The 14,574-nt window shown below is 45.6% G+C and overlaps 1 protein-coding gene across 1 annotated transcript in view; it reads right to left on the bottom strand.

Annotated features, from left to right (window-relative positions):
- Positions 1 to 14,574, bottom strand: part of eefsec (eukaryotic elongation factor, selenocysteine-tRNA-specific) — a 447,758-nt gene that overhangs the window by 147,656 nt on the left and 285,528 nt on the right. The window contains exon 6 of the mRNA XM_068052161.1: positions 9,904 to 10,060. Coding sequence (XP_067908262.1) covers positions 9,904 to 10,060 — 157 coding nt within the window. The remainder of the gene's footprint in view (positions 1 to 9,903; positions 10,061 to 14,574) is intronic.

Below are 14,574 nucleotides of genomic sequence, written 5' to 3'. Positions count from 1 at the left end.
GCTTTCCCCATCCCCTCCTAAAATAGATACAGGGGGCCAGGAATAAGAGTTTAATTTTGTTTAAAAAGAAATGTATTAGCATAGATATTTACCATTTCAACTTGGAATAACCTAATATATGTGTGTGGGGAAGAAAAGGGTATACAAAAGGGGGAGGCAGTGGCGTAGGACTAGTAATCCAGAGACCCAGGGTATTTCTCTGGGGACATAGGTTCGAATCCCACCACAGCAGAGATGGAATTTGAATTTAATTAATAAATCTGGAATTAAAAGCTAGTCTAATGATGGCCATGAAACCATTGTCGATTGTTGTAAAAACCCTTCTGGTTCACTAATATCCTTCAGGGAAGGAAATCTGCTGTCCTTACCTGGTCTGGCCTACATGTGACTCCAGACCCACAGCAATGTGGTTGACTTTTAAATGCCCTCTAAAATGGCCTAGCAAGCCACTCAGTTGTACCTTATCACTATAAAGTCAATAAAACAGAATGAAACCGGACAGACCACCCGGCATCGACCGAGGCACCAGAAACGACAACGGCAAACCCAGTCCTGTCGACCCTGCAAAGTCCTCCTTACTAACATCTGGAGCTTGTGCCGAAGTTGGGAGAGCTGTCCCACAGATTAGTCCAGCAACAGCCTGACATAGTCATACTCACCGAATCACACCTGACAGACAATGCCCCAGAAAGGGCGGCACAGTGGCGCAGTGGTTAGTACCGCAGCCTCACAGCTCCAGCGACCCGGGTTCAATTCTGGGTACTGCCTGTGTGGAGTTTGCAAGTTCTCCCTGTGTCTGGGTGGGTTTCCTCCGGGTGCTCCAGTTTCCTCCCACATGCCAAATACTTGCAGGTTGATAGGTAAATTGGCCATTATAAATTGCCCCTAGTATAGGTAGGTGGTAGGGAAATATAGGGACAGGTGGGGATGTGTTAAGGAATATGGGATTAGTGTAGAATTAGTATAAATGGGTGGTTGATAGTCGGCACAGACTCGGTGGGCCGAAGGGCCTATTTCAGTGCTGTATCTCTAATTAAATAAAAAAATAAAAAATAAATAAACTGCCATCATCATCCCCGGGTATGTCCTGTCCCACCAGCAGGACATACCCAGCAGAGGTGGCGGCACAGAGGCATACAGTCGGGAGGCAGTTGTCCTGGGAGTCCTCAACATCGACTCCGGACCCCATGAAGTCTCATGGCATCAGGTCAAACATGGGCAAGGAAACCCCCGTCAGCTGATGAATAAGTACTCCTCCATGCTGATCACCACTTGGAGGAAGCACTGAAGGTGGCAAGGGCACAGAATGTACTCTGGGTGGGGGACTTCAATGCCCATCACCAAGAATGGCTCAGTAGCACCACTACTGACCGAGCTGGCGGAGTCCAAAAGGACACAGCTGCTAGACTGGGTATGCGGCAGGTGGTGAGGGATGTTGATGATCCATCTCGGTCTCCTCCTGAAGTCCCCAGCATCACAGATGCCAGACTTCAGCCAATTCGATTCATTCCGTGTGATATCAAGAAACGACTGAAGGCACTGGATACTGCAAAGGTTATGGGCCCTGACAATATTCTGGCAATAGTACTGAAGACCTGTACTCCAGAACTTGCGGCGCCCCTAGCCAAGCTGTTCCAGTACAGCTACAACACTGGCATCTACCCGGCAATGTGGAAAATTGCCCAGGCATGTCCTGTACACAAAAAACAGGACATCCAACACGGCCAATGACGGCCCCATCAGCCTACTCTCAATCATCAGTAAAGTGATGGAAGGTGTCATCAACAGTGCTATCAAGTGGCACTTGCTTAGCAATAATCTGCTCAGTGATGATCAGTTTGGGTTCCGCCAGGGCCACTCAGCTCCTGACCTCATTACAGCTTTGGTTCAAACATGGACAAAAGAGCTGAACTCAAGAGGTGAGGTGAGAGTGACTGCCCTTGACATCAAGGCAGCATTTGACCGAGTGTGGCATCAAGGAGCCCTAGCAAAACTGAAGTCAATGGGAATAAGGGGCAAAACTATCCCCTGGTTGGAGTCATACCTAGTGCAAAGGAAGATGGTTGTGGTGTTGGAGGTCAATCATCTCAGTCCCAGGACATCACTGCAGGAGTTCCTCAGGGTACAGACCTAGGCCCAACCATCTTCAGCTGCTTCATCAATGATCTTCCTTCAATCATAAGGTCAGAAGTGGGGATGTTCGCTGATGATTGCACAATGTTCAACACCATTCGTGACTCCTCAGCTACTGAAGCAGTCCATGTAAAAATGCAGCAAGACCTGGACAATATTCAGGCTTGGGCTGATAAGTGGCAAGTAACATTCACACCACACAACTGCCAGGCAATGACCATCTCCAACAAGAGAGAATCTAACCATCTCCCCTTGACATTCAATGGCATTACGATCCCCCACGATCAACATCCTAGGGGCTACCATTGACCAGAAACTGAACTGGAGTAGCCATATAAATATAGTAGCTCCAAGAGCAGGTCAGAGGCTAGGAATCCTGCGGTGAGTAACTCACCTCCTGACTCCCCAAAGCCTGTCCACCATCTCCAAGGCACAAGTCAGGAGTGTGATGGAATACTCTCCACTTACCTGGATGGGTGCAGCTCCAACAACACTCAAGAAGCTCGACACCATCCAGGACAAAGCAGCCTGCTTGATTAGCGCCACATCCACAAACATTCACTCCCTCCACCACCGCCGCACAGTTGAAGCAGTGTGTACCATCTACAAGATGCACTGCAGCAACGCAACAAGGCTCGTTAGACAGCACCTTCCAAACCCGCGACCTCTACCAACTAGAAGGACAAGGGCAGCAAATGCATGGGGACACCACCACCTGCAAGTTCCCCTCCAAGTCATACACCATCCCGACTTGGAACTATATCGCATTTCCTTCACTGTCACTGGGGCAAAATCCTGGAACTCCCTCCCTAACAGCACTGTGGGTATACCTACCCCACATGGACTGCAGCGGTTCAAGAAGGCAGCTCACCACCACCTTCTCGACGGCAATTAGGGACGGGCAATAAATTAGGGACGGGCAATAAATGCTGGCCTGGCCAGCGACACCCATATCTCATGAATGAATTTAAAAAAGGCAAATCTTTTGAATTACTTTGATATTAAAATTATATTTTAAGTGTTTATTTTAGCTGTTTAGGGTTAATACAGTAGTAAAGGAAATATACACTGGATGGCAGGACCCTAGGAAATACAGAGGGTCAGAGGGACCTTGGTGAACTTGTCCATAGATCACTGAAAGCAGCAGCACAGGTAGATAAGGTGGTTAGGAAGGCATAAGGGATACTTGCCTTTATTAGCCGAGGCATAGAATATAAGAGCAGGGAGGTTATGATGGAGCTGTATAAAACGCTGGTGAGGCCACAGCTGGAGTACTGTGTACAGTTCTGAGCACCACCCTATAGGAAGGATGTGATTGCACTGGAGAGGGTGCAGAGGAGATTCACCAGGATGTTGCCTGGGCTGCAGCATTTCAGCTATGGGGAGAGACTGAAAAGGCTAGGGTTGTTTTCCTTAGAGCAGAGAAGGCTGAGGGGGACATGATTGAGGTATACAAAATTATGAGGGGCATTGATAGGGTAGAATGGAAAAAACTTTTTCCCTTAGCGGAGGGGTCAATAACCAGGGGGCATAGATTTAAGGTAAGGGGCTGGAGTATTAGAGGGGATTTGAGGAAAAACTTTTGCACCCAGAGGGTGGTTGGAATCTGAAACGCATTGCCTGAAGAGGTGGTAGAGGCAGGAACCCACACAACATTTAAGAAGTATTCAGATGAGCACTTGAAACGCCATACCATACAAGGCTATGGGCCAAGTGCTGGAAAATGGGATTAGAATAGATAGGTGCTTAATAGCTGGCACAGACACGATGGGCCGAAGGGCCTGTTTCTGTGCTTTATAACTCAATGAATCTATGACTCTAATCTATTGTAGCTATTCCAGCTTCAGTAATGCAATATCACAGTCTCCTTCAACATTATGTGTGATTGAAAATGTTTCTAGAAATAAAAATGGTTGTTCTAGGGATTTAGGAATTTCTCTGACCTGCCAAAGGGTTAAAGCACTTTGGGAATTTTTTTGAGGGCCAGAGACACATTCATCAGTTATTTATTGTAAAAAGTTGGTCTGAAATGGTTTTAATTAGGAATACTTCCAGGAAACTAACATCCGATGCTATTTAACCACAAGGTTTTTACAACAACAGAAAAGCCTTTGAAGAGGAAGTTCAGTTGTTGCATTTTGAATATACCCTGAGTAAACATATATGTGGGGTAGGGGGAACACGTGTGGTGACAGAGAGCAAAGACAAAAAGCAACAAATGCCACAAACCAAGGCAGACATGCCACAAGCCCCATGCAGGGATTTGAACTGTACTTCATACTTATACTTACTGTTGTGATTTTATTTACATAAACCTTCGTAGTAAGCATAAAGAACATTTCTACAGTGTCTTTCAAGACCTCAGGACATCCCCAAAGTACTTTTTAAAAAGTGTAGTCACTATCGTAATATCGGAAACATAGCAGCCAATTTGCACACAGCAAGCTCCCAACAAGCAGCAATGAGCGAAATAATCAGATAATCTGATGGTTGAGCAATAAATATTGGCCAGGATGCTGGGGTGAACTCCCCCTTTCTTCTTCAAAATAGATTTGATGAGAAATAAAGAGAGAGATTGATAGATTTTTGTTAGCCAAGGGTATTGAGGAATATGGAACCAAAGCGGATAGATGGAGTTCAGATACATATCAACCATGATCTAATTGAATGGTGCAACAGGCTCGAGGGGCTGAATGGCCTTCGCTTGTTTCAATGTTACTTGCACCCTTTCCAACACTGGGAACGGTAGCATTGTGGTTGCATTACAGGATTAGAGTTCCCATAAACCATCCTCTCCTGAACAGGTGCCTCGTTACAACACAATTTTATAGGACTCCTATAAGTAGCATCACGTAGGAGGAGTAGTTACCGTATTACATATTTCAAAATTACTTTATAACATTACAACAATGGACCTGTTTAGCAGAGGATGTTTTTTCCACATTACAACAGTGACTACACTTCAATAGTACTTCATTGGCTGTAAAGTCCTGAGGTCATGAAAGGCACTATACAAATGCAAGTCGTTTCTTTCTTTACCTTATATTAAACACTCAGTTTAGCCTGACCTCGCTAAGATTTTTTATATATAGCTCAGGACTTGATTTGACAGGCAGAGATATTAATTTCTGTTAACCACCTCGACCAAAAATTCTTTATAAAACAGAACTTGCAATCATTTTAATTTCAAGAAGGGCACCCTTTATTCCTCATATCTTATATTTTGGCCTTTTCTTCATCGATATCAGTGATATCTATTCTCAGATCTGAGAACAGTTGATGTCACTCAGTTCGAACTTGCCATCACTTCCCCGATCCCATAACTAGCTCCGTGCTGTTAGACAGTCTGTCTGACATTCAAGTCATAGATGCGTCAAAATCTCCTCCAACCAAAAATTGTGAAGAGTAAAATGTCTGGTCCTTATCACATGTTCCATTCCCTCACCACTGGCTTCATTGACTTTTTACGGCTATTCATTCAGACTTCTTCGACAGCACCTCCCAAACCTGCGACCTCTACCACCTAGAAGGACAAGAGCAACAGGCACATGGGAACACCACCACCTACAAGCTCCCCTCAAAATCACACACCATCCTGACTTGGAACTATATCGCTGTTCCTTCACTGTTGCTGGGTCAAAATCCTGGAACGCCCTCTCTAACAGCACTATGGGTGCACCCGCACCAGATGGATTGCAGCGGTTCAAGAAGGCAGTTCACTACCAACCTTCTCCAAGGAAACTAGGGATGGACGATAATTGCCAGCCTTGCCAGTGACATCCACAGCTCGTGAATGAACAAATCTTAAAAAGGCTGAACCAGACCAGGCAAAATCTTAAATGGCCTGTTTAATCTAAAGCTGAGTTTCAAATGCCCAAATTTATCCATTATTGAGGTATACCAGTTCACATCAATCTAAACTCTGCAAGTGAATTGCCTCTAGTGAGATATTATGCAGGGACACCTCAGGCCAGCATCATCAGAAGCCTCCTCATCTTCCCTCTGGTGTCCCATGGGACTGAGCTAATTGCTGTGATCATTGCTACTGCTACTCTGATCTGGCCCAGGTTCACAGCCTCTGACAGACTCTGAGGAACTAACTGCTTAAGTCCCATTTGTAATTCACTCCCTAAGCCATTCCAGCTCTCCACTTCCCTTTTCTCCTTTAAGTCCCCCCATTAAAGACAACCTCCTTGACCAAGCCCGTCCTCATATCCCCTTTGTCCCAGTGTCTATTGATTTTGATCATGGCACTGTGAAGCACCAAGGAGTATTTTTCTAGGTCAAAGGTACTATACGTAGATACAAACTGTTGTTGGATGTATGCACAGGGGAAATGAAACACTTTCTACTTTGAGCAAACACTATCAGCGCAAAACTCTCCCAGGCCAGTTACAGGGTGGTTAAATGCAGAGTAAAGCTCCCTTAGCTGTGTGCCAACAATCCACCCTCAGCCCAGTGTGTCCTACTCCACCAGTATGGTATTTTCTAAATACCACACCAGCCATCCTGCAGACTGAACGAGATTGGCAATTTAGCACCAATTCAATACAGGTCAAGTATAGAGAAAGGGGTGATCCACTTGAGGTATTTAAGATGATTAAATGATTTGATAGGGTAGATAGAGAGAAACCATTTCCTCTGGTGGGGGAGTCCATAACAAAGGGAAAGAATAATAAAATTAGAGCTCGGCTGTTCAGGGGTGATAGCAGGAAGCACTTCTTCACACAAAAGGTACTGGAAATCTGGAACTCTCTCCCTCAAAAAGCTATTGAGGCTGAGGGTCCATTGAAAATTTCAGAACTGAGATTGATAGATATTGCACAGAGTCCTTTCATATAGGATATTTACATCTAGCAGACTTTAATTTTGAAGGTTTGAAACTGCATGGACAACCCACAGCATGATAAAGATTGCAAGTAGTTCCCAACTGAATATTACCCTGCTTTAAACATCACTTGACAATTACACTCAACTCCACCACAGCAAAAGTAGTACTGCACACACCCCCACATTTTATGGAGCATTAACAGCACATAAACAGGTTAATTCAGCCCAAATGCTCCTTACCGGTGTTTATGCTACACATGAGCCTCCTCCCACCCTATCAGCATATCATTCTATTCCTTTCTCCCTCATGTGCTTATCTAGCTTTCCCTTCAATGTATCTATGCTATATTCTGGCATTCTGATGAATTTATTCACCAACTTGCCAAAAACGTTATAGGACTCCCTGATCCCTTTGTACTTATAAAAATAAATTCACTGGAATTAATTTCAAACACCAGATCAGATATTAGTAAACTTTACACATAAGGGAGTGCAATTATTAAACAGAAGTCTGTATAAGCAGAAGGAATCTCACAGAAACACAAACATTTATATATTGAGGACGCAGTGATGGTTTTAATACAAATACGGCTGAGCAAGTTTTTCTTTTAAAACAGCTATTTGCTGCCTCATGGCCCAGAATGTAAAAATACCCCTGTAGTAGGAAACCATTTAACTCAGGGAACCTCAGGTTTGATTCTGAGGCTATACTGCATTAGCTGCTCTCAGTTGGGAGGCAGTAAAAGCCACTGTGATTGTCTTAGCATCGTAACTAATTTAGCCAGGGATCGAACTGGTAATCTTCGGGTATGGCTGACGTAGTGCTGCGCCAGGCAGCGTCACAGGGGACAGACAGACTGAGCCATAGAAGATTTCAGAGAGGACCATGCCCTGAAGGATTTAGGAGAGACACGGACTGTGCTGTGCAGGATTTATTTTATTTTTATTTATTTAGAGATACAGCACTGAAACAGGCCCTTCAGCCCACCGAGTCTTTGCTGACCAACAACCACCCATTTATACTAATCCTACATTAATCCCATATTCCCTACCACAACCCCACCATTCATCTACCACCTACCTACACTAGGGGCAATTTACAGTGGCCAATTTGCCTATCAACCTGCAAGTCTTTGGCTGTGGGAGGAAACCGGAGCACCCGGCGGAAACCCACGCGGTCGCAGGGAGAACTTGCAAACTCCGCACAGGTAGTACCCAGAACTGAACCCGGGTCGCTGGAGCTGTGAGGCTGCGGTGCCAACCACTGCACCGCCCTAGGAGAGAGGTAGACTGGGCAGTAGAGGATTTAGGAGAGAGATGGATTCTGCTGTAAAGGATTTAGGAAAGAAATGGACCAGGCAGTAGAGAATTTAGGAGAGTTAGACTGTCTTATAAAGGATTTAGGAGAATGATAGACTGGACAGTAGAGGATTTACGATGGAAATGAGCCGGCAGTAGAGGACTTAGGAGAGTTGGTCAAAGCCATGGTCATAAAGCTAGGTTTTGGAGAAGCTTCTGATGTTTTGGAGGTAAGTAGCAAAAAGTGGTTTAAGGAAGAAATTTCAGGAAGTGGGGAAAAAATAGTCAATGATTAGTGGTGGGGTGGGATGCACTGCAAAAAAGACTTCCTTTGTGGGTCTGTTTCTGACCTAGCTGGCCATCAACAGATCCAGGCCGGGCATAATCGATGGTCTTTCCAACTGCCTGCCTCTCTTCTACAGCTATGTCTGCGGCCGGGTGACCCTGGAGTAGGGGGGCACATGGTGTTCACAGTACGCTTGCAACCATTTTACCACGACCAGTGGGCATCGGAGCGGCTGGAATGCATCATGGTTGCACAAAACAACATTTTGATTTGGTTCCACGTACAATCCAGAGGTACTGTTCGTGCACTTTTAAAAAGGCTTTTTATTTTTGACAGAGTCTCTACGAACTACAGCAAACAGAACCCATGACCGGAACTACAGCAAAGCCTCCCAATAAAAGCAGGATTATTTCTCCAGCTAAGTGCAGTAAGGGGTAGTTATATAATATAAATTGTCTGTGTAAAATCAATCCCAGTCACTTACAACTTCAGTCTCCAGGTGTGATTGATGGGAGAAATTACCCAAATTATCTCCAATCTGACCAGGATTTGTGGTGTCGCGATACACAACCTCATATATAATTGGGAAGTACTGTGAACAAAAATTAATTTCTTCTAAACTTTCTTTCCCCTGTAAAGGAATCCATGAGGTGAGAAGCTTTTTAAAGGTTTGCCTGCTGGGTGAGCAATATACAGCAACGTAAGGAGCGTGTTTGCCAAGCTTGACATCTGGTGCTAAGTGGTTGTCAAGACTTTTTTGAAGTATCTTAGCCTGCTGAAATCCATTGCTGTGAGCAGAGGATGGCTCCAGCCATCCCAAATACATGTCATAATGTTTTTTTTAAACAAATGACAAATACTGCCAGGAGAGACAAGGGAAAAATAATATGGTGGCTGACAGTTCAGAAGTGATGGCTCAAACATGTATGAATTGTGTGAGGTTCTGCTATCCTTTTAATTTTGTGTTTCATTTGCATTTTCTCTCTACAATCCCATTTTAAAGGCACTGCGAGTGGGTGCATTACTGATCTGCACCTGTGGTTCTCCACATGGTGGGCAAGGCAAGGCTATATGTTAACAAAACCCAGAAGAAACCTGCAGACAAAGATGTTATGGTTGCCCCATAAATCAGAGCTCAGACATATAATTAGATACACAGCAAATAACATTGTATTGCCAGTGCCATTCACGATATAGTACATGCAGCAGAGCTATGGAAAAAGAGCAGGGTAATGAGACAACATGGATAGCTCTTTCAAGCAGCCAGCACAGGCACAAGGGGTCAAATGGCCTCCTTCTGTGCTGTATTATTCTATGAAATATTGAAACAATTACTTAGCAAAGTGAGCACCTACCTGGGATTCGGATTTTAAATTTTCCACTCTGCCCAAAGCCTCCTTCAATTACTCCGGCTTCTCCCGTCGACAGTTTAACCTTCATCCCGACAAACAGCTGCAGGTTAGTCTCTTTCTTGAACAGGGAGCGGCCGATGACATTATAATCATCTGAGTACTGAAGGGGAAAAAGCAAATAGCCTCAGCAGAAAGTTAACCCAACAGGGCGACATTTGTTTCCTTCTTCAAAGAGTTGGAACTTGCTGGGGGCAGCTGACATGGTACATCTCCCAATGGCCTTCACTACTTCACCTATCTTTCATGTGAGCAAACCAGTACTCTTGCCTCAGGTTAATAAGGGCATAAAAAAAGCAAATCAAGCACTAGGGGTTATTTTTAGAGGGATGTAATTTAAAAGTAGAGAAGTTATGCTAAACCTGTATTGAACTTTAGACCACACTTAGACTACTGATTTTTAAAAAAAATTTAAACGTTATTGCCCATCCCTAATTGCTCTTGAACTGAGTAGCTTGCTCGGCCATTTCAGAGGGCAGTTAAGAGTCAACCACATTTCTGTGGGTCTGGAGTCACATGTACACCAGACCAGGTAAGGACAGCAGATTTCCTTCCTAAAGGACTTTAGTGAACCAGATGGGTTTTTACAACAATTGACAATGGTTTCATGGTCACCATTAGACTAGCTTTTAATTCCAGATTTATTAATCGAATTCAAATTTCACCATCTGCCATGGTGGGATTCGAACCCATGTCCCCAGAGCATTAGCCTGGGCTCTGGTTACTAGTCCTGTGACATTACCACTACGCCACTGCTGTACGGAGTTCTGAAGGCGTGCAAGTTGTGGCCGGTGGCCGTAAAACCGGTGTGGGACAGCCGCCGTGACCACGTCAGTTAATTTGCATTTCGTTTTAATGAATTTTAATATTTAAATGAAAGCCCCACCGCTTGGCGGCGGAAGGGGCCGCACCGAGGCCTCGCCGCTACCAGTAATATGCAGCGCGTCCTTCTTGGCATCGCGTGTCATTGCGGGCCTCTCCCACAAGTATTTTATGGGCCCCTCCGCCATGCCCCCCACCCCCCCCAATTTAATTGAGGTGTACAGAATTATGAGGGGCCTAGATAGAGTAGACAGGAAGGACCCGTTTCCCCTAGTCGATAGGTCAATTACCAGGGGGCACAGATTTAAGGTGATTGGTAGAAGGGTTACAGGGGACATAAGGAAAACTTTTTCACCCAGAGGGTGGTGGGTGTCTGGAATTCACTGCCAAGAATTGTGGTGGAGGCAGAAACCCTCAACTCATTTAAAAGGTAGCTGGACATGCACCTGAAGTGCTATAACGTGCAAGACTATGGACCAGGGGCTGGAAGGTGGGATTAGATTGGGCAACTAGTTTTTTTTCCGGCTCACACAATGGGCTGAATGGCCTCCTTTTGTGCCGTAATTTTTCTATGGTTCTATAGTCGAGGGGCTGGTAAACGTCAGGTGTGTGTGTGTATGTCGTTCTGTCTTCATCCCACTCCCCTCCTCTCTAGGACTAGGGGACACAGATTCAAAGTTTTGTGCAAAAGATGCAGGGGGAATATAAGGAAGCATTTTTTTTACACAGTGGGTAGTAATGACCTGGAACTCGCTGCCCACAAGGATGGTGGAAGTGGTGACAATCAATGACTTCAAGAGGAAGTTGGATGGTCACCTGAGAGAAATAGACTTGCAGGGCTACAGGGATCGAGGCAGGAAGTGGGACTGACTGCATAGCTCCATGGAGAGCTGGCAGGGGTTCGATGGACAGAATGGCCTCTTTCTGTGTCATAAGTAAATGACTCTTGTCTCTCTCTACCCGCCCCCCCATCCCATCCCCTCCGCCCGCCGCGTCTCCAGTGTTCCCTGCTCTCTCTGTCCCCTGCTCTCTCTGTCCCCCTGTCTGTCTTCCCCCCCCTCTCTGTTCCCCCCTATCTCTCTCCGCTCCCTCCCCCTTTTGCGCTCTCGCTGTCCCCCTTTTTTCTCTCTCTGCCCCTCCTCTCCCCCTATCTCTCCCTCACCCCCTCCCACCAACACAGTTGGAGACAGCGGAATGCTCGGTCAGTTTCACAACTGCTGACATTGGGAACAGCCGTTTCCCAACAGGTTCGGGGTTTTCTGGTAGGCTTCTGAAGAAAAAGTCAGAACCCACCAGAAAACCCTGAGTTTGTTGGGAAATGGCTGTTCCCGATGTCAGCAGCTGTCACCTGTGAAATTGACAACACAATGTTTTTAAAAAGGCGGCTCTGTAAGAAGATGACAAAGGGGAATTTCTCATCTCCAGTCACAGTGAGGATGGGGAACGGCCGTGGGAACAGTTTACATCTGCAGACCGGATGGAAACGTTTGGCAGGCCAGATCCTGGCCCACAAGCCGTATATTGGACAACCCTGCTCTAAAACAATCATTTGCTACATATACAGACTCTCGTTCATCGCCCCACTCACATCATCCAGCACCGGTGGCCGTCCGTCAGATGTCTCGGGCTTAAGGTTTGGAATTCTCTCTGCCTCTCTCTCTTCCTTTAAGCCCCTCCATAAAGCCTACCTAATTTGGCCAAGCTTTTAGCCGCCTATCCTCTCCTTCTTTGACTTGATGTCAAATTGTGCCCAATTACACTCCTGCACAGAACCTTGGGACATTTTACTATGTTAAAAGTTCTTTTTTAATACAAGTTATTGTTGCCCATTGTACAATTTAATACAATTGACCTAAATATGAATACTGAATAATTAAAGGCGAATGAGAGTGCATCATTGGGAAGAAAATTCTTAACTCATAGCATAAACTTCAAAAAACAATCAAGTTACAATTCTGAAATGGTCAGACCATTGCCTTCAAAGAGTTAAAGTTAACATTCTCAAATCACAAGAAATCCACTCAATCCCATTGCCTTAAACAAGGACTGAGCTTCCACGACTCCAGTCAATGCAATGACCAATTTGTATAAGATGGGACAGCTTTTTTTTTATTCGTTCATGGGATGTGGGCTAAAGGCCTGCTCAGGCCTGCAAACCAAACCCGACCCGAACCTGACAAAACCACATCCGACCCAAGCCCGACCCGGCCTGGCCAAAGTCCTTCCATTTTTTCCCGCGCCCCACCCAACCACCGGAATGTTCAGTTAACCTAGCTTCTGTTTTTCACTTTTTAAGCTTGTGCAGATAAGCAACTAAAACTGTAACTGTGCTTGAAAGGTTGTTTAAAAAGTACATTAAGATTGGAGCCACGTACCGGAGGTGGTGAGCCGAAGATTGTTACCATAGAAGCTAGTGATTGTTTGGCCACTAGTTAAACAGAAATCCATGGAGTTGTGCCCAGACAGGTTGTCCCACTACACAGTAAGTTGAAATACCAAGCAGAGTAGGAAACACACTTCAAAAGATCTGCGGTTTCCAGTGTTTCACTAACACAATTGTAATGAAAGGCTGTTAGAGTGTGTCCGACCCGAGCCTGAATGCCGGACCAGGAAGAGCGGCCCGACCCGAACCCGACACATGTCGTCAGGTTCGGGTTGAGTAGCCATGCTCTAATGTGGGCATCACTGGCTAGGCCAGCATTTATTGCCCATCCCTAAGGTGGTGGTGAACTGCCTTCTTGAACCGTTGCAGTCCATGTGAGGTAGGTACACCCATAGTGTTCTTAGGAAGGGAGTTCCAGGATTTTGACCCAGCAACGGCAATATAATTCCAAGTCAGGATGATGTGTGACTTGAAGGGGAACTTGCAGGTGGTGGTGTTCCCATGCATCTGCTGCCCTTGTCCTTCTCGGTGGTAGAAGTCGCAGGTTTGGAAGGGGCTGTCGAAAGAGCCTTGGTACGTTGCTGCAGTGCATCTTGTAGATAGTACACACTGCTGGCACTGTGCGTCAGTAGTGGTGGGAGTGAATGTCTGTGGATGGGGTGCTAATCAAGCGAGCTGCTTTGTCTTGGATGATGTCAAGTTTCTTGAGTGTTGTTGGAGCTGCACCCCTCCAGGCAAGTGCAGCATTTCCATCACACTCCTGACTTGTGCCTTATAGATGGTGGACAGACTTTGGGGAGTCAGGAAGTGAGTTACTCATGGCAGGATTCCTAGCCTCTGACCTGCTCTTGTAGCCATGATATTTATGTGACTACCCAAGTTCAGTTTCTGGTCAATGGTAACCCCAGGATATTGATAGTGGGGGATTCAGCAATTGTAATGCCATTGAATGTCAAGGTGAGATAGTTATTGCCTGGTACTCGTGTGGCACAAATGTTACTTGCCACTTATCAGCCTAAGCCTCGATGTTGTCCAGGCCTTGCTGCATTTCTACACAGACTGCTTCAGTATCTGAGGAGTCACGAATGGTGCTGAACATGGTGTAACCATCAGTGAACATCCCCACTTCTGACCTTATGATTGAAGGAAGATCATTGATAAAGCAGCTAGTTGGGCCTAGGACACTACCTTGAGGAACTCCTGCAGTGATGTCCTGGAGCTGAGATGATTGACCTCCAACAACCACAACCATCTTCCTTTGCGCTAGGTATAACTCCAGCCAGCGGAGTGTTTTCCCCCTGATTACCATTGACTTCAGTTTTGCTAGGGCTCCTTGATGCCATACTCTGTCAAATGCTGCCTTGATGTCAAGGGCAGTCACTCTCACCTCACCTCTTGAGTTCAGCTGTTTT

The sequence above is a fragment of the Heterodontus francisci genome, chromosome 19, assembly GCF_036365525.1.
Source record: "Heterodontus francisci isolate sHetFra1 chromosome 19, sHetFra1.hap1, whole genome shotgun sequence".
Lineage (NCBI taxonomy): Eukaryota > Metazoa > Chordata > Chondrichthyes > Heterodontiformes > Heterodontidae > Heterodontus > Heterodontus francisci.
This window is presented reverse-complemented; position numbering and strand designations above follow the sequence as displayed.